The sequence below is a fragment of the Gadus chalcogrammus genome, chromosome 1 (assembly GCF_026213295.1).
Source record: "Gadus chalcogrammus isolate NIFS_2021 chromosome 1, NIFS_Gcha_1.0, whole genome shotgun sequence".
Lineage (NCBI taxonomy): Eukaryota > Metazoa > Chordata > Actinopteri > Gadiformes > Gadidae > Gadus > Gadus chalcogrammus.
This window is the reverse complement of record NC_079412.1, coordinates 10,259,942-10,278,117: the sequence shown is the minus strand read 5'-3', so window position 1 is coordinate 10,278,117 and position 18,176 is coordinate 10,259,942. Positions and strand designations below refer to the sequence as shown.

The 18,176-nt window shown below is 43.4% G+C and overlaps 3 protein-coding genes across 6 annotated transcripts; 1 reads left to right on the top strand and 2 right to left on the bottom strand.

Annotated features, from left to right (window-relative positions):
* Positions 1-6,055: 6,055 nt before the first annotated feature.
* Positions 6,056-11,462, top strand: LOC130380880 (transmembrane protein 198-like). The gene is made up of 5 exons (XM_056588284.1): positions 6,056-6,251; positions 7,295-7,574; positions 8,174-8,761; positions 8,942-9,081; positions 9,962-11,462. Exons 2-5 carry the CDS (start codon positions 7,421-7,423, stop codon positions 10,115-10,117), a joined length of 1,038 nt encoding a protein of 345 aa, XP_056444259.1. The 5' UTR covers positions 6,056-6,251; positions 7,295-7,420; the 3' UTR covers positions 10,118-11,462.
* LOC130380870 (matrix metalloproteinase-19-like) lies at positions 10,186-13,879 on the bottom strand. Of its 2 annotated transcripts, XM_056588264.1 has the most exons (9): positions 13,625-13,879; positions 13,185-13,273; positions 12,949-13,079; positions 12,605-12,817; positions 11,998-12,243; positions 11,755-11,856; positions 11,470-11,634; positions 11,157-11,284; positions 10,186-11,044 (listed from the first exon to the last, which is right to left on the bottom strand). In XM_056588264.1, the coding sequence occupies exons 1-9, from the start codon at positions 13,718-13,720 to the stop codon at positions 10,811-10,813; spliced, it is 1,404 nt and encodes a 467-aa protein (XP_056444239.1). In that variant the 5' UTR covers positions 13,721-13,879; the 3' UTR covers positions 10,186-10,810. The 2 variants fall into 2 exon arrangements, with proteins under 2 accessions (XP_056444239.1, XP_056444246.1); XM_056588271.1 differs by lacking the exons at positions 10,186-11,044; positions 11,157-11,284 and having other exon boundaries at positions 11,545-11,634; positions 12,008-12,243.
* Positions 13,880-15,677: 1,798 nt separating this feature from the next.
* pym1 (PYM homolog 1, exon junction complex associated factor) lies at positions 15,678-18,167 on the bottom strand. Of its 3 annotated transcripts, none has more exons than XM_056588297.1 (4): positions 17,629-18,158; positions 17,398-17,518; positions 16,447-16,540; positions 15,678-16,272 (listed from the first exon to the last, which is right to left on the bottom strand). In XM_056588297.1, exons 2-4 carry the CDS (start codon positions 17,447-17,449, stop codon positions 15,780-15,782), a joined length of 639 nt encoding a protein of 212 aa, XP_056444272.1. In that variant the 5' UTR covers positions 17,450-17,518; positions 17,629-18,158; the 3' UTR covers positions 15,678-15,779. The 3 variants fall into 3 exon arrangements, with proteins under 3 accessions (XP_056444272.1, XP_056444280.1, XP_056444290.1); XM_056588305.1 differs by having other exon boundaries at positions 17,398-17,492; XM_056588315.1 differs by having other exon boundaries at positions 16,447-16,517; positions 17,398-18,167.
* Between the last annotated feature and the right edge of the window lie 9 nt (positions 18,168-18,176).

The following is an 18,176-nucleotide window of genomic DNA, read 5'->3' as shown; positions in this document are numbered from 1 at the left end:
AGCAAATCTAAACAATAGTGTGAGATGTTAATAATGCAAACATTAATTGGTAACTTATTTATGAAAGATTAGTGGAAAAATAACAATCACCAGACACAAAATCACAATAGAACACTTTCCCAGGGTTTGACTGAAGAAAATGACCAATAAAAAAAAAGCGACAATTGTTAGCCTTCATAGACTCTAAATACTCCCCCACCCTCCGCGTCCCTGAGTCATCCTGGCTGGCTGTGATTCTGTGCAGAGTGAGTGGTGTCTCTAAAGGGCTATATGTCACAGACAACATCTGCCACGGAGGAAAGATAGTAACGCAAGGTGTGACTCGTCTGTCACCGAGACAAACTGGCTTCATAAATACAGCATAAGTATAAGAATACAGCAATGTACAACAATAAGGAAGCCTATTGATGTGTGAAGTCCCCACAAGGGATATACACACGTCAAAACAAGTTTTACAGCATATGCCAGCGTATGGAAGGTTCCCTGGATGGAAAGAAACCTTGTTTGTGAGTCTTATTATAGTGCTTATCCTTGTGGAAAAAAAAGCTAATTGAAGCATCAGATATAAAACAGTGCAGGCCGACTGCTCCTGGATAATAGTCATTATGCGTCGAGAGCTGCTTCTGCTCTGTGATGAGAGCACATGATCCATGTTGAACAACCTGGTTATTCTTCCTCATCACCCATAGACTGATGAATTATGCATAGTGTTGTATGCTCTTCAACAGTCGGCACACGCATTGTTTAATATCAGTCACAACAACACGTAATGCACACTGTTTCAGGGTAGATATAGTAAACCTTGTTAAATATCCTGGTTTGGAAGAAACTGATCATAAATCGTCGAGCATTGGTCACTTTACAGACAATGCTTCAGCAGCAGTTTGAAAGGTGTAATGACACAACCTATGCATAGACACATATGGTATTCAAACTTGTCGAACATCAACGGCAGACCTACAATTATAGACTGTACACATCAACAGCTCTCTGAAACAGATATCAACGTGGACAGCCATCAGGCAAGCAGCACATCTTTAGCATTATGGAATTATGTAACACTTCTGTGGCAATGGCAGTGCAGCCCATTCAGACGGATGTGTAACTAACTTCTACTCCCAGCTTGGATAGCTTTTAACAAACCATGGTAGGTTTCACGCATCGATAACTGCATCCATAATGCAAACCGTCTTTAGCCATCTAGATGTTTGAATGTAACGTTGACAAAGAACAAATAATTAAGCTTAATAATCAGGCTAGCCAGAATACTTAGCATGTGTTCTCTCTTACACATCACTTAACTCAAATTGAGGTCCATATCATGAAATAAAATGTACTTAATGATGTTCATTTATTTTTTATTTTTTGTCGTTTCACACAATTGTACATGGCCTCATGCATGTTTTATTAGCATTACAATACTGATTTGATGTGGGATATGAGAAGAAGAAGGGGTTGCTATGAAACGGTGGTCAACATAACAGATTTCACCCCCAGCCCTCGAGTATTCATATACATTTATGCAAAGTCTCTCCTCTTCTCCACTCTCCAACTACCGCACTCCTCTGTCGCTGCCACACGGCAGGCAAGTGATTCTAGGAAGTTTGCCAACTACAGATCCTATCAACTTGTCATGAATATGTGTTGACATTTCTGCCCTCAGGACTCCGATAACATCAACAAAACATCCAGGGACTGATTGTTATAAAGGCGTCACCCAAGTTACACATCTGTTGGTTTTGACAGTAATGTTCTACCGTTAGGGTGTGAAGAAAAAACCAAGAGGCCATCAGCAAATCAAAACTCTTAAACCAACATTCACAGGAAAAACCGCCAAATCCATCACTAGTAGAAAGGTGACAGGAATAGAATATCAAAACTGCTAATAAATATGATACATATACATTTTTGTATTAAAAATTACTAATATAAATATGTTTAATATTCAGTAGTTATCTGATATATTTACAGAAAAATAAGAAGATGAACTCACTCTTTAAACAACGGCTAATGCTATACTTGGATTCTGCCTTAATAAATAAATATAAACTAATAAGTGCTGAATGTGAGTTATTCTGTTGCAAAACACAGCATCGTTCAGCCAGATTTAGCAACATAGGAATTATTTTTAGCTGCTGTTCATAAGTGTTCAGTAAAAAAAAACGGATTCACAAAAAAAAAAAAAAAAAAAAGGTGTCCTGATCAAACAGACATGTGTTTGGATGCTTCAAATGATGTACCAAACTTCCCTGTTACATTATGAAAGATACCTTCATGTTGTTTCCAGTATACTAAACTGTCACACAATCCCAAGTACTACTGCTACTATTCAGCTGGTGATTTTTGTGTCAAATCCAATCTATCAATAGGAACGTTGTATATGGTAGCTACATCACACCATTCACACAACAAACAGACTTTTCTCCAAATCTACATCTAGTTCTCCTGTCAGAATGACCATAGGACATACTCCCAGGGATCAGACCCTGCTGCTTCCTACCTGAATACCCTGATACACATCCCTGGCAACAACCACAGTCTCAACAGCTGGCCACTGTCAAATTAGTACTGTTCAACACTAGATCTCTGTCTACTAAAACCTTTGTGCTCAATTTTAGAATTTTCTTCTATAACCAGGACATCCTATTTCTAACAGCAGCTGGACAGGGGAAACAGGCTCACTTGTAGAGATCTGCCTCATTGGGGTTCACTGGTCTATCCAAGGTCATTAGGTCATAGTGGGGTCTTGCTGCTGTTTTCTAAACCACTAACATAGTCTTCCCATCACTGGAAATGCCTTCTATAGTTTCAAGCTGCCTATGTTTAAGACTAACTGAATACATCCTGAGTGTTGCATCTTTGCTTAGTGCATACCGAAACCAAATAATAGTTTTTTAAACCAAAGACATCCTATACAATTACGACAGACTCATGACTGTTGGTGATTTTAACCTCCATGCCGATGACCTTTCTGATGCTTCTGCTTTTCACTTTCTGAACCTCAACGTGTCTTTCTTGTACAGCGGGTGTCTGGCTCCACACACTTTACTATGGAGGTAAAATTCATGATTTTTTGCTCAGTGCATTTTATTCCACACTGTCTTTTATTTTACATCCCAACCCCATACGTGGAACACCTAATTCAGGAACAGCTCCCCTACCACATTTATGATCTGGTCAACAACTTGAATCACCTTTGTTACGCCACACTAGACACCATCGCCTCTCTTCCTACAAGGGCAGGATCAGCTGCTAAGCCTTCCCCCTGGACTGGTGAGCGCAGCCTCAGGGCAGAGGGAGAATGCAGGCAGGCTGAGCGCTGTTGGAAGAAATCCAACCCGCAGTATAAAGGCCGTTGGTCTCTTTCAAACTACTTCATCAAGGCTGCAATTTTATTTTTATTTGCCTCTTTTAGTCAATAAATCAGTGTGAGGGAGCACCATCCTGTTCTTGTTCAAGACTAGCCAGCCTAGTTAGCTCTGCCCCCCCCCCCCCCTCCCCACAGCTACATAATGTGCCCAGACGACTGTGAGATATTGTTATAATTTTTCCCTGATTATATAAAGACTATCAGACTCTCCCCTGTCCCCCTCTCCTCTGAAGCAGCACTGGACGTCCTGCTCTCCTGTCTCCTCTGATCTCTATCTCCATGGCACCCACATGCATTTATCCTCTGCTCCCCTAGATGGGACCCCTTCATTGTCAAGTCCTGTCCAGCACTGTGACTTTCTGTGCACCATTATGTATGAGTCTCTCTATTAAGTGGCCGTGGCCCTGTCTGCATAGCTCCATTGCACCCAACTCCTCTCCGTCCACAGAGTAACCCATGACATTGTGAAGCATGCCGATGCAGGCGGCCATGCCATCCCTTATTGGATATCCTTGGTGTTTAGCTGGCTTATCTGGAAGCACCCTGAATTGGTTCCCCTCTTACCTCTCAAACAGAACGTTTGCTGTAACGGTGAATAACTTGACCTTTTCTCGTGCCCTCTGTCTTTTGGGGTACCGCCAGGTTCAATCCTTGGCCCAATCCTTTTCTCCCTGTACAAGCTACTCCTAGGACACATTATGAGCCATTTTGCTGGCATTTCTTACCATGTCTTCAATGACATCATGAACTACTCTGCTAATCCGTTTCTTCTTCAGAACTGTCTTGTTGCAGTCCAGGACTGGATGGCAGTACATGCTTTTGCAGCTAAACTCCGAAAAAAAATAATTTATTGTTAAGGTCTGAAATCATACTGAGTAGCATTCAGCCTTGCACTGACCTGTCCTTGTTGTCATAATCTTGAAGGGCCCTAAGAAGCTCTTGACCCCTTCGACTCTCTGACAAGGGGCTTCTGTCTGTCCGACGTAACAGACTACGGACAATAGGTGACCGTTTAGCAACTATCTGTGGATCGCCATCCCCCTCCAACCTGTTCTTCCCCTCTGTTGACGGTTTTAAACAGCTTCTAAAAACCCACTTGTTCAGACAGGCTTCTTAACAGTACTGGTATCATGTTTTTATTTGCCCTTGTTTTTACTGTTGTCTGTTAAGGTATTTCCTGTCCTTTGAGCGTTGTTTATTATGGTTTTACCTATCATGATTTTTGTTGTTATGCACCTTTCTGTCAAGCACTCTGTAACTTTTGATTTGAAAAGGTGCTATATAAATAAAACCTATACTATCAGAAAGTATGGGTATGTTAAGGAACAGCCTAAAAATATAAACTATATTTTACAGGCTCTTTTGCCATCGGCCTGAGATGTTTTTAATCGAGTCGATATACATAGTCTCAGCCTGCAGGCCTCGTCTGAGAAACACACAGACCTATCATTTACAGAAGCTAAACTCCTGATCAATACTCTTGGCTTTCCAATCAAAGGAGTGATAAAGAATCCACCAGTGAGTATGGGATTGATTGCATATGACTGCCAGGGCGCGCTGGGCCACCCAGAGGGTAGTTAAGATGTTGTATACCCCTGCACAGGGAGGGCCGGGGGTTACATCAAGCTAACACCACCAAACCACTTGTTTCGTCTTTATGGAGAGAGACATTCTGGTCAAGTCCATCACATACATCTTTACTCTGAGTTAATGACTTGAGATAAAGGCTAGAGGGAGCGAGTATTGTCCCTTATACTGAGGCTTCAGATCCGTGTCATTTGGGTCCAGCCAGTAAGTCTAAATTCCTTGCATTTCTTCCCTTGAGCTGAGACAACATGATATCCTTTTTCAGTTGGGTTTCAGTTGTAATAAAGATATTAGTTGTCTGTTTGAGTTTTACTCTTGTAATGTTGGTCACTTTATAGTGTAACTATTATTTTAGAAAAAATCAAATAAAAGCAAAATACTTAAACATTTAAAGGTTGACGGACGGTCCAGAGTGACCCTCGTGATGGGGCCGTGGTCTGCAGGACTATGCGGTGACGAGTCACTGGCAGAAACACAGACTGCAAGCTGTTCCTCTTTATTGTGACTCTCAGCGAAGCACCTTAATTCTGCATGACAGCTCAAATTCCCTCGTTATTCCAACGTTATTATTGCAGTTCAGTTTCCCCATGTGGCCATTAACTACTGTCATTATTAATCTGGTATTTCACCCTGACATTTGTTGCCGTGTTTGTGCGACCATTTACTGATGTGAGTCTGGTGAGCTCCCCTGGGACCGCTGGGCGACATTCAGGGTTGGACACGGGGAGCGCTAGTTTACATTTTTTATTGTGCTTATGGAAACTTTAGTCATACGGTATACTATGATGTTCTTTGTAAAACGGAAAAGACTCCCACGCATTACTGTAGGCGGCAGCATTCAGAAATATGGGGATATATTGACACCTAGTGGTGGCTAAAGGTAGGTATTACAGCCAACGGTGTAAACATGCCTTAAATAACTCGCTTTTTCCCAGCATAAAACCCCACTGTACTAAATAGGTTAACAGGCATACATAAAATAAAATAAAATAAAAGTAGAATTTTGAATGAACAAAGATTATGAGGTGCATCAAGCGTTTATTTGAGAGTGGCGATAGTGTGAACTGACCTTGGACTTGGCACTAGGCTCGGGCTGTCACTGTCCAGCACGCTGGGGCAGATGGTCGCTCCCTCGATCAGCGCGTCAGCTGTTCACTGGAGCACACAGGCGGACTTTAGCGCGGCGCACAAAGAGCCCTCGCATAAACACAGGAGAAAACTTTTCAAAAACTGCGCTTGTTTTACTGGATTATTAGTTAAAAGGGCTAATCGTAAGGCGAATGTCTTATTCAAGGTAGGTGAATATAATAACATTTTATATTTAAATGTGTACATGGATGGAGTATGCATAGCCTACAGATATCTGCCCTCACGAACTTTTGAGTGGTGCAATCACGTGTAAATTATGAGTCCTGATACGTTTAAAAATTCTAAAAGATGAACGTGCCTTTACAAACATTCTTACAAGACGGTATTTCCTGAGTTTAACATGCATAGGTTTACTATTTAAAAACAAGTGGTACGTTTAGCAATACGTTAACCAAGTCTTACAAGTCTACTAAAGCTCCTCGTAATTCCGTTTGCTGACCATCAGATCCGTGGAAGATTATCGGGTCAACGCTTGGCAGGTTATGACAACAAGGCTATGCACACTACTTTGCTTTCTCTTAATCAAAGATTTTTGTTGACTTCATGCAGACGTTAGGACCGATTTATCAAAGGGACGTAGCATTTCTATATGCATATATGTTACACTTCCCCACACACTATGTGAAGGATGTGTGAACATTGTGTGGTGTTTTGGAGGGTGTTTCTGTTCTTCATTGTTCAGAATGAGAACAAAACAACAAAAAAACACCTGCACAAAACAATTACAAGCCATGACAGTGAGCCAGTGAGCCATTTCCATGTCTGTATCCGCTCATTTCACAAAGGAACCAGGAGAGAGAGAAACACACACACACACACACACACACACACACACACACACACACACACACACACACACACACACACACACACACACACACACACACACACACACACACACACACACACACCTCAGAGGCCATCTTCCACTTCCTGTTCTGGTTCCTAGAGAAAGAATAGGAAACAGGAAACTCAAGGAAGCAGTCTCACGCTTCAGGACTGGGAGGTTGTGAAAGGGATCTCATTATAGGATCAAGGGCTGAGGAATCTAATCTTTCCCAAAATTATATTTTAAACAAGAGACGTTGAACAATTGGAACTTGGGGCTGTGTGCCGATCACATGATCTGATAAGGAGTCAGCTGTGGATCCCAGGGGGCCCAACACTGCCCTCCTTTTTGTTTTTCAGGTGCAAGACCAGAAGTTATTCCTCTGTTCCTGGATGGCAAGTACACTTCAATGACTAGAGAACATCAGCCGGCTGTACGGCCCAACCAAACAGCAGGTCTAGTAGAAAAACCCAAGTGGCCTGAATATGGCCGACCCATCCCTCTACGTGACTGATACACCTGGCCCCGCCTCAACCCTGGGAGACACGTGTGTGTGGGAGATTAGGCAGGAGTATGACGTCATTCCCACGCTGGTCTGCTCCATATGTCTGTCAGTGGGTCTGGTCTACTGTTTCTTTGGTAAGAGTTCTTGGTACATTATAGAGAAATAAAGTCATGCTTTTGGATCCTGCGCCTGCCAACATTTCAGCAACATCATATTTTCCTTGAGTCTCATTCCCAGGGGTGTATTTCAATACCGTACTAAGGGCTTATTGGATTAGAGAGGCCATGGCCAGGTGCCTGGGAGCTGCCAGGGGTTAAGGCTGGATATAAACCCTGCAGGGAGTGATACTGTCTACCCCCCACGAGCTGGCTTTGTTTACGCCTAGTGCTGCACTGACATTTTACCTGCTGATGATAGAGCCGTGAACCCCCGGCACACAATGCTGAGTTCTGTGCAGCCCACTGAACGACACAAATACCTTGATGCCGATAGTGAATGAAGGAATAGAAGGTGTGAAGTAGATTACAACAGGGTCTGTTTACATCTGAAGGTAAAGTTGGGGATTACTGATACGGCGGACACATGTATAGGAATCATTGTTAGAAGCAAACAGTGCAACGACGCAACAATATGCAACAATGGCCGCTTACTGTGTTCCGCCATTCAGCAAGCCCAATAAACCCAGACCCAAGAGGGACCTCGTCCCAGTGCAGCTGACGCTCTCTGTCCCCAGGATATCGCTGCTTCAAGATGGTGATGTTCCTGTCCGGGTTCATGCTGGGCTCGGCCGTGGTGTGCCTCCTGTCGCTGGTCCAGAAGGACTCCGTGCCGGACACGGAGCTGGGCCTGGGGACCAAGGCGGGCATCAGCCTGGGTGTGGGCGTGCTGTGTGGCCTGCTCACCATGCTGGTGTCCACCCTGGGGCTCTTCCTCACCGGCCTGCAGCTGGGGGGGGTTCTCTCCGGCGCCGCCCTGCTGGCCGTCGCACAGTTCCACCCCACCCTGTCCCCCTGGTGGGCGCCCCTCGGCGCCCTGCTGGCCACCAGCGTGCTCTGCGCCCTGCTCACGCTGCGCTGGCAGAAGCCCCTCACCGTGGGGTCCACGGCCGTGGTGGGGGCGTCCGCCGTGGCGCTGAGCGTGGACTACCTGGTGGAGGCCTTCCCGCTGGCGGTGCACCTGGGCGACGCCGTGTCGGGGGTGGCCCCGTACCCGCTGTGCTGGATCAGCGGGGCCCTCATGGGGATCGCCCCCGCTCTGAGTCTGGCGGGAGTGCTGGTGCAGTGGAGGGTCACGGCTGTTGGGGTGTCCCACAGCGAGTGGGGTGAGGACCTGCTCTATGGACTCAAATAGGGGATAAAATCAATCAGAGCGCAATTATATAAATAGGAAAATAATTGCAGACTCAATCCTGCGGTTACCGCTCTTTTCACTCTGAATATGATTGATCTGGTGGTGATTGAAAAGCCCATTTTCATTATTGGTGCTCTCTCAACTCCCCCAGCTGAGTTTAGGAAGCAGCAGGCCAAGGCCGAGGCCCCGACCAGCGCGCTGCAGTACAGGCGGAGCCACAGGAGGGCCCCCTCTCAGCGCCGCCGCGGGCCGCCGCCCCTGAGGCGCTACGCCGGGGACGTGCTGGCGCCGGTCAGTGAGCGCAACGCCGTACAGCAGACACACAGCCTGGATATGAGGCGCCATGAGGCTATATGGTCATATACATCAGGCTATATGGTCATATACATCAGGCTATATGGTGTTATATGATTCTATATGGTCATATACATCAGGCTATATGGTCATATACATCAGGCTATATGGTGTTATATGATTCTATATGGTCATATACATCAGGCTATATGGTGATATATGATTCTATATGGTCATATACATCAGGCTATATGGTGATATATGAGGCTATATGGTCATATATCAGGCTATATGATTATATTGATTCTATATGATGCTATATTATGCGATGTGATGCTATATTTTGCTATGTGATGCTATATTAAGCTATATTATGCTATGTGATGCTATATGATGCTATATTATGCTATGTGAATCTATATTATGCTATGTGATGCTATATAATGATATGTGATGCTATATGATGCTATATTATGCCATGTGAATCACATGGCATAATATAGCATCATATAGCATCACATAGGATAATATAGCCTCATATAGCATCACATAATGTGATGGTATATGATGCTATATTATGCTATGTGATGCTATATGATGTTATGAGATGCTATATGATGCTATATAATGCTATGTGATGCTATATGATGCTATGTGATTCTATATGATGCTATATAATGCTATGTGATGCTATATGATGCTATTGATACTACAACTAAGTACAACAACTGAGTGCACAGAACGCACAACCCCCAAAAGACCAACACACAGGTTCATTTTTCGGGGGGTTGTGCGTTCCGTGCACTCAGGTGTTGTTGAGGATGTTCTGAAGTTAGCCATCAGTCCCTGACTGCGGCGGGTGTGTTCTGTCCTCCAGAGCTACATCAGGAGTCTGCAGGAGCGCCAGATGGGCACGGGGTCCTCCAGCAGCAGCAGCACCGTCAGCACCGTCACGTGCACCGTGATTGACTTGGACTTTGAGACGGGCTCCATGGCACCGCTGACCGCCTCCTCGCCGGGGTTCAGGCTTTAGAGAGGACTTCAAACAGTACAGCCCCCCCCTGCACACGGTCTGATTCAAACCCCTGGTTCCTTCAAATCTTTATTTCCATGGCTTTCAATTCATTTTTTTTAACATTTTTTTTATTTCAGAATCAGCAGAATGACACACATAACAGCTAAACTAAGTGTAATTTAATACTTATTTTTACTTGCACAATACTGGTAATATTTCAGTGTTTCGCAGTACATGATGTCATGATTTTTTACATTTTAAATGCTAGTATGAAAGTATTGAGCTATTCAAGACAAAACATCATGGGAAATGTGTAACATGATGGGATGAATTATTGAGAATTAAAAGTTACATACAGCTTCATACTCAGCACTTATCCTTTGAGAAAAATTAAATAATTGTTTTGTGAATGTGCTACAATGATAACATCCAATAGCTAGTCCTGTTTTATGTTGGTCAATCAGTCCTGGCCTTTTTAATGTAAATTGGAAATCGCTTGGACATTTTGTTTAAGAGACAGCATATAACACTTTGAAACCATTGCTCTTTATTATAATAATAATAAGAAAATGATTTGAATTCCCCTGAGTGTTTTATGTATGTCTTGTATATTCAGACTTGACAGTCAGTCTTGACAATAAACAAAACAAAATCCTCTTCTGTAAACAAGGTGCATTAAGTATCTTTGAATCATTGTTGCCCTCTAGCGGTTCAGTCATCACAGTGCATCCATTTTGCTGCTGTGTTTAGCGGGTAGCCCTTCTCCACTGTTTGTTTGTTAACACGCCAATACTGGGTTCCCTTGAACACATAAATGTGTCCGTTAGTCCCCGTAGATACAGCACTTGGATTGCTAGGAAACCCTCGGTAAAGCTTTTGGATAGCTTTTGGATACGACTTGAAGTCTGTAACTCCAATTTCATCCCACTGCCAATACTGTGAGCCCTGAAACAAGTCAATTCATGTTAATGCTAGTGTGCTGGCTGTCTATACACAACACACAGAGTAAGAATTTACAATACAATTAATGAGATTCAAAGATGTTCCTGGTACCTACTTTGATGAATATAATTCTTTTCGGGTTTCTTTGATAAAAGGCGGAATCAATGTCAGCTGGAATTTGTGCCATATTTTTGGGAAAGCCACGGTCAAGTTTAAATGTTGTATATCTCCACAATTGTTTCCCTGTGAAGGGAAAATTATGATACAAATTGTTTAATTAGAATGCACAGCAGTATACAAAAATGCAGACAGGTGGTCCAAACACCTTTGATGGACAGCATAGCATCAACAGCTGGAGAAATCATTCCAGCTGACTGCACTCGGCCCACATAACCTGTAACCTAGCTGTTCAATGGATCCTGAATCACCTTTCACAAAGTAGGATTTTCCGGTCCTCTGGGAGTGGACTGCGGCGTTCAAGGATCCCGGAAGTTCTTTCCAAAGGGCAGAGATCAGGGTAGGCGTGCTGTATGTAGATCCCGACATTGTCCACACATACTGACCACTGAAGGCATATGTCTTATGTTGCGGACCTAGAAATAAACACAAAAAAACTCCATGGAAACAGAAAGTAATAACTAATGAACAGGAAAAGGAAGGTTGCCCTGATGGCACTCTTATCATATCTTTCCACAGTGTCCAGGTCTACACACCCAACATGATTGCGTCTATTGTCGCTTTGCAAGGATGTGGGGCCTTTCCAGCTGGCACTGACAGGCCTGGACTCCTCGATGGCACACGTTTCCCTGGCTTCCCTGAGAAGGGACATAAAAGTGGGACAGATGGCGGAAGCACTCCAAAGAAAAGTCAGAAACCTCACATACCACGATGTATTCATAACACATGCTGAAGGGATTCGTACTGCCTCAGGAGGAACGCGCATCGGCTGAGATTACCATACAACACCTGGATGCCCTGTATGTCGTCTGCATGCAGCTTGAAGTGGGACTGGTAGCCGCTGTACACGGGCCCCATCAGCGCGTGGGGGAGTTGAGAGTGGCCCAGGCCCAGAGCGTGGCCGATCTCGTGGGCCGCTATGATCCTCAGGTTGGAGCCATAGCGCTTCCCCTCGGTCCAAAGCTCATCCCCATCAAAGTGCACGATGCCTGACTGTGGGGTGTCTGCATGGGCCAGCACATGCCCTAGCAACACAGCAAGCCGTCAGACTTCAGAGCAGGGGTGAGAGCGGCCTTCTTTATGCGTATGAGTGTGTGTGTGTGTGTGTGTGTGTGTGTGTGTGTGTGTGTGTGTGTGTGTGTGTGTGTGTGTGTGTGTGTGTGTGTGTGTGTGTGTGTGTGTGTGTGTGTGTGTGTGTGTGTGTGAGTGTGTATGTGCGTGTGTGTGTGTGTGTGTGTGTGTGTGTGTGTGAGCGAGAGTTTGGGGTATGGATGTGGAAAGAAATGCTGCCTTTGGAACAAATTGTCGAATCAATGTGTAGAGGTATAAGGCATAGTAGGTATTTAAAACATATTTCATTTTGAGTTTTTAACAGTATTTTCTTACCTCTGCCGTCAAATGGCACTGGGCATGTTTTGTCTTTGCGGTGAAACGAGAGGTTGATGTCGGCCCTCCCTTGCCGGACCTCCCTGAACGTTAGGGGTGACACGTCACTCCAATACCTGAATGCATGTTGGATGGCCAGCCGGGTCTTTGCTGATCCCAGGTCAGGTGTGTAGTTATTGATACGGTAGGTCAGCGACGATTTGCGCCATTTACCTATGAAACAATGAATTAGAGGCACATTATTTTGGTAGCGTTTAATTTGATGAATCTGCATACGGAAAAATGAATAGTCAATAAGAGTCCACAATCAGCAGTCTGTTGTGAGCAGAGCGTGTGTTATGCACCTATCACTCGATATGCCAGGGAGTTGTTGGTGAAAGGGTCTGCTTGACCACAGCGAGGTTTGCCCATCACTGCCAGCGTTGCAGCGTTTAGTTCTCCAGATGAGCTCAGGCCATTTACCCTTTGAAAGATTCTGAATAAAAGAAAAATACAACAACATAAACAAAGCCATGGTTAAACCGTCCATTGACAACAGTTGGATAATCTGTGTAGTGAAAGAGGGATCAGAACCAGTCACCTGAGGGCTTCTTCTACCTCCTCAGGAGCATATTGCTGATCCCCATTATGCAGTGGAATGTGTAAATACCCGTAGTGCCCTAAATAATCCTAGGAAAACATTGTTCGTCACAAAGCCACTGAATACATGAGCCATATACATACTTATTTTACTTAGGACTATATATGACGTATACTATTTTTTTATTTAGCTTTCAGGGTATAATTCTGCGTTACCATCATTTTGTATTTAGCTGTAAAACAATGCTAGTTTGCAGCTTATGTTAACATTTGTTTTCATTGTGCATTTAAAATTTTTTGAAGTAAGCTTGTCAAAATAACCAATTAATGCAACAAAAGAAAAAGGAGCAGTTGGGAATGCCATGAACATTTTTCCAACATATGTTGTAGTGAAGACACAGAAACAGTAGAGAATGGTTGGTAAAAAGATGTCTTCCTTACCAGTGCTTTCACAAATTCATCTCTGGTGACCGCAATGGACGATGTTGTTGTCAGTAAGACAATAAGTAACATATATTCCATTCCAGGATCTGACATTATATACGTCTTAAGAAAGGTAATTATGTGGCCCAATTAAACCAATAATATTGGATTTTGCAAACAATATGTATGATTCCTTCTTAATGGTGTACCGTCTTCAACAAGTTGTTCAGTTTGAATGTTCGTTAGTGCCTTTATACAGCCTGAACCATAAGGCTCCACAAGGAATGTGCTGGGCGGAAAAGCAAAAGCCAAAACATATTTCACACTTTGACAGCAGGGTTTGCTACATAACAATTAGTAGTCTAGGGTAATTTTAGAATATCTTTCACATTCATTTACTAGTCATCTCCAAAGAAAAAACTAAATCATTAAATGTTTTCAATGAATACAAATGTTTTATTGATGTCTGGTGTTTGTGATATGTCCATTGGTTTATAGGCCTACATCTAAACCGCTTCCCCACTCCTCTACAGGCAGTCTTTGAAACTACAATGACCTACACATTTAAATGTGTACTGTAGGATCATTGCAGTTTTTCAATAAATAGTCTTGTTATTGTACATCTAAAAGTGAATGCTTGTTTTGTTTTTTGAACATCCCCCTGAACAAAACAACTGACAACATTCCACTCCATGACAGTTACTGTGATTGAAACCAGAGGCGGGGCAGTGTCACAATAATGTAACCACCAGTACAGTGTTAGGTTGGAAAACTGCTATTTGGCCTATCCAAGTTCATATAATACTGTCATATGAGGAAACAGTAGGCGACTTGGCTAACATACGATTTCAGAAGGACAGCTTGAGCCAATTAAATGAAGACTCCCAGCCCATGGATATCTTTTTAAATGAATTTCCAAAAACTATGAATCCGTATTATGAAAATGCTGAATTTTGTGTGTCACATGTAAACGCAGCGATCGTAACATCAACCCCGGACATAAATAACATTTCCTAGGTCGCAAACTAAAATAAATCACTAATGACTACTAGCTCATTAGTGTTGAAATAATACACGTTATCTTGTATTCGGTTGATATTTTCTTGGCTGGCTCTTTCTGCTCTCACTGTGTCCTTTTCAATGTTCATTTTCAACTCAATATCTCTTTACCAAAGGGTGTTGCCTGAATGCTTCATGCAACAACTGACATAACGATGCAGAGAAAATAATAAGCCAATAGACTTGCACACATTAGTGATTTCTCGTGTTCATTCTTAATAAAGATGCTGGTTGGTCAGTAATCTTTGCCTTTATTATAATACTCAGAAATAATGGTCATAAAAATTTAAAAATAAAACATTGTTTAGAATGTACAACGTTCAAAATAGACCGGATCCACTGGACTTTGAAAATGAACGTATTGAGCACGGTGTAAAAACGCCCACAAACAGCTTCTTCGTCACATTAAGTGGTGCAATGACCAAACTCAAGGTAAACATTGTGTCCGAACTGAACACACTTTTCTGGTCAGTCATTGATCACCGTTGAAAAGACAGCCATTGCACCAAGTATAGCTTGTTTATAAAACATTTTGCCACACATAATACAAAATGAAAATCAACAGCCAGCTTGCCTAAGAACTGAAGCAACACTTTGAGGTCCCCATCCATAAAAGACTTCTATGACGTCAACGTAATGTCATTTATTTAGAAAATCTTAACTTCTCAGTGGGGTACAATTTTAATAAATGCACCGACTACTACCAACACCTCATCATTAGTCTTTTCTTCTGTAACTGTGATTGACATGGGTGTGTTGAGGCAATATCATGATCAATAAATGGCACATAAAACCACTCCATGCACAATGAACCGTACATTGTACAGGACCTTTTAAAAGTTCAATATTAAATGAAACACCTAGCGAAAAAAGTTATTTTCAGGTTACATTTAAACATCAGATAATTACTATAATTATAAGTGCTGAGGATTTACACGTTCGTGGTCCTTCAATACGTCAGGTTGAGAGGCTTTGGTAGTGTGCTTACTTCCCAAGCTACAGTTTATGTTGACTAGCAAAAAAAAAAAAAAAAACTATTTTCAATGGAGGTCAAAGTTTACACAGTTTGTACTTTCAATTGTCCGTCCCTCTGCCCTGCACCGCTGGCCCCGCTTCAAGAGTCCTCCTCCTCCTCCAGCTGCTCCAGCTCCTCCTGCAGGGCCCGGGCCCTCCCCACCTTCTCCAGCTGATCCTTCGACGGCTCACTGATTTCCCCAGAGTCCATTTTCTGCTGCAGCTCTTCGATCTGCCGCAGCTTCTTCCTCAGGTTTTTGATCTTTTTGACCTTCTCGCTGGCGGCCGAGGGTTCGTCCGCGGCCGGGCCGGTGCCGACCGCTCCCTTGGCGGGGAGCTCCGAGAGGGAGGCGCCCTCCACGGCGCTCCTGGCCGACTCAAGCTCCGCGTCGTCCTCGTCCGCCGGCTGCTGCTGCTTGCGCTTCTCCTTGCGCTTCATGTTGCGCTTGGCCGTCTTGGAGAGGCCGGTGGGCTCGCTGGCCGCACACCCGGGGACCGCCTGCTGCCTGTTGGATGGCGCCGCGTCCGCCGGGCTCATGCCGGGCGGGAGGTCGGGCTTACTCTTGAAGAACTTCACAAACTTGTTCTCATAGCTGAAACCGAAAGAAAGGAAGTGAGTGAGCAAGGAAAACATGTTTTCCATCTGTAAGGTGCCATTATGCATTGTTGTCAATTTGCCTTATTAATAAAATGTAAAACAGGATAATTAAAAGGGTGTTTTCCACTAGTTTGTGATTGGTTACAGTGTAATGTGAACACAAGCTTACACAGGGACTTCTTCCTGGGGAGTGTAACCGTCCCTTACTCTCCTGGGCTTCCTCCATGTTCCGTCTGGACGCTGTGTGGAAGCAATAAATTTCCCTGCAATGTAAAATGTGAAATATATTTCATCAATTTTTTCTGGAGGCATTAAAATGCGAGATATATATATATATATATATATATATATATATATATATATATATATATATATATATATATAACATAGGAGGATTGATCAAATGAGACATAACACTAGCATACATGAGCAGTAGAATAACAGATTTTGATATCTATGGCAAACCACTTACATTTAGCATTTATTACCAAGTTCTAACAATCCAAGGTAGGCCTACATTATATTTAAATAAGCCAAAAGTACTAAATATAGTGCATGCATCCGTGTACAGTTCATACATTTTTAGTTTTGGGTTATTTTGAAAATGTTAACTTTTGTTTAAAAATGGATTGGACATATTCCGTTCTGCTTTGCTGCACACAGCCAGTGTGCATTCATTCCCCAATAATATTCCATAACAACAGCCCCAACAATAAGGTGAATTGCCTAAACAACATCAATAAATCAAATCGTGGCTGCAGAACAGTGCAGATTACCAGGTCACAGCCTAGCAATTAGCCTTAGCAAACGAGGGAACGCAACCTTAACCCAGCGGTAAATCAAACATACACAAAAAAAAGGACATTTAAGGGAACCCTAAATAAAGCAAATAATTAAACAATGTATTCAAAGAAATAGCAGATTCTGCTAACAGTTGGAGAAAGTTAAAGATGCGTGCTAACCAAGCTAGCCGCTGTTAGCCACCAGGTCTGCCCACTTAACGCCAGCTCCGGCCCGGCCGGGCCGTCGGGCTCTGTGCGCAAATGCCACCGAGGTAAACGGATTCCTGGAGATGTACCGGTACTCAGAAAATAAAGTGATTTATCCAAAAGATTCTTACCAGAATCATCCACGTCATAGGGGATTGCCGTCTTGGTTTTCGGGTGGCTCATGGTGGATGCGTTTGGTGTGACTGTGCCTCTAGCTCCACTAGCTCTATATAGTCGAAAGCGGGCACACACCTTCAGGTCGGGGACGACCCAGCAGCGAAGCAGAGTTGTGATACAGATTACAGCGATACATCACTATTTTGAAAGCATAACTGTTGTCATTGGATGGTTTTGTATCCTACCAGGGTTTAATTACACATCGTTGTCGTTTACAAAGTGTATTATGGTTTGACGAGGTTAGGACGCCCCTCGGCTCAACACTTTATTTAGCTTATCTATGGCATCCAAAATAGTGGCCGAAGTTTAGGCTCATACTCAAATAATCTCCTCTACTTTTTTTGCTTTGTAGTTCCCCGAAAATAGACAAATAGTCTATCTCTAAGCTGGGGGTGACGGTAAAGAGCCGCAAGTTGTCGAGGAGCTGCTCCTCGAAGATCCGACCGTCAAATCAAATATTTTGCCAACGGCAATAGGTGTGAGTCGACCCTGTTCGTGCTTTTGAACGAAAGAATCGTGGTTGGACTCGATCCGCAGAAGTAAAAGAGAATCTTGACTAACTAAGAGAAGTCAGCGCTTCACCTCAATTAACCACTAGGTAGCCTACGGGGGGAGCGTGTTTTCTGGTGTGATTGTGACAGTGTGTGTTCTTGAAGTGTCACCACTTGGACTGATCGATATGACGGTTACCAAGTATGTTGACCCAGCTGACTGCCAACTTCACTATGGATAC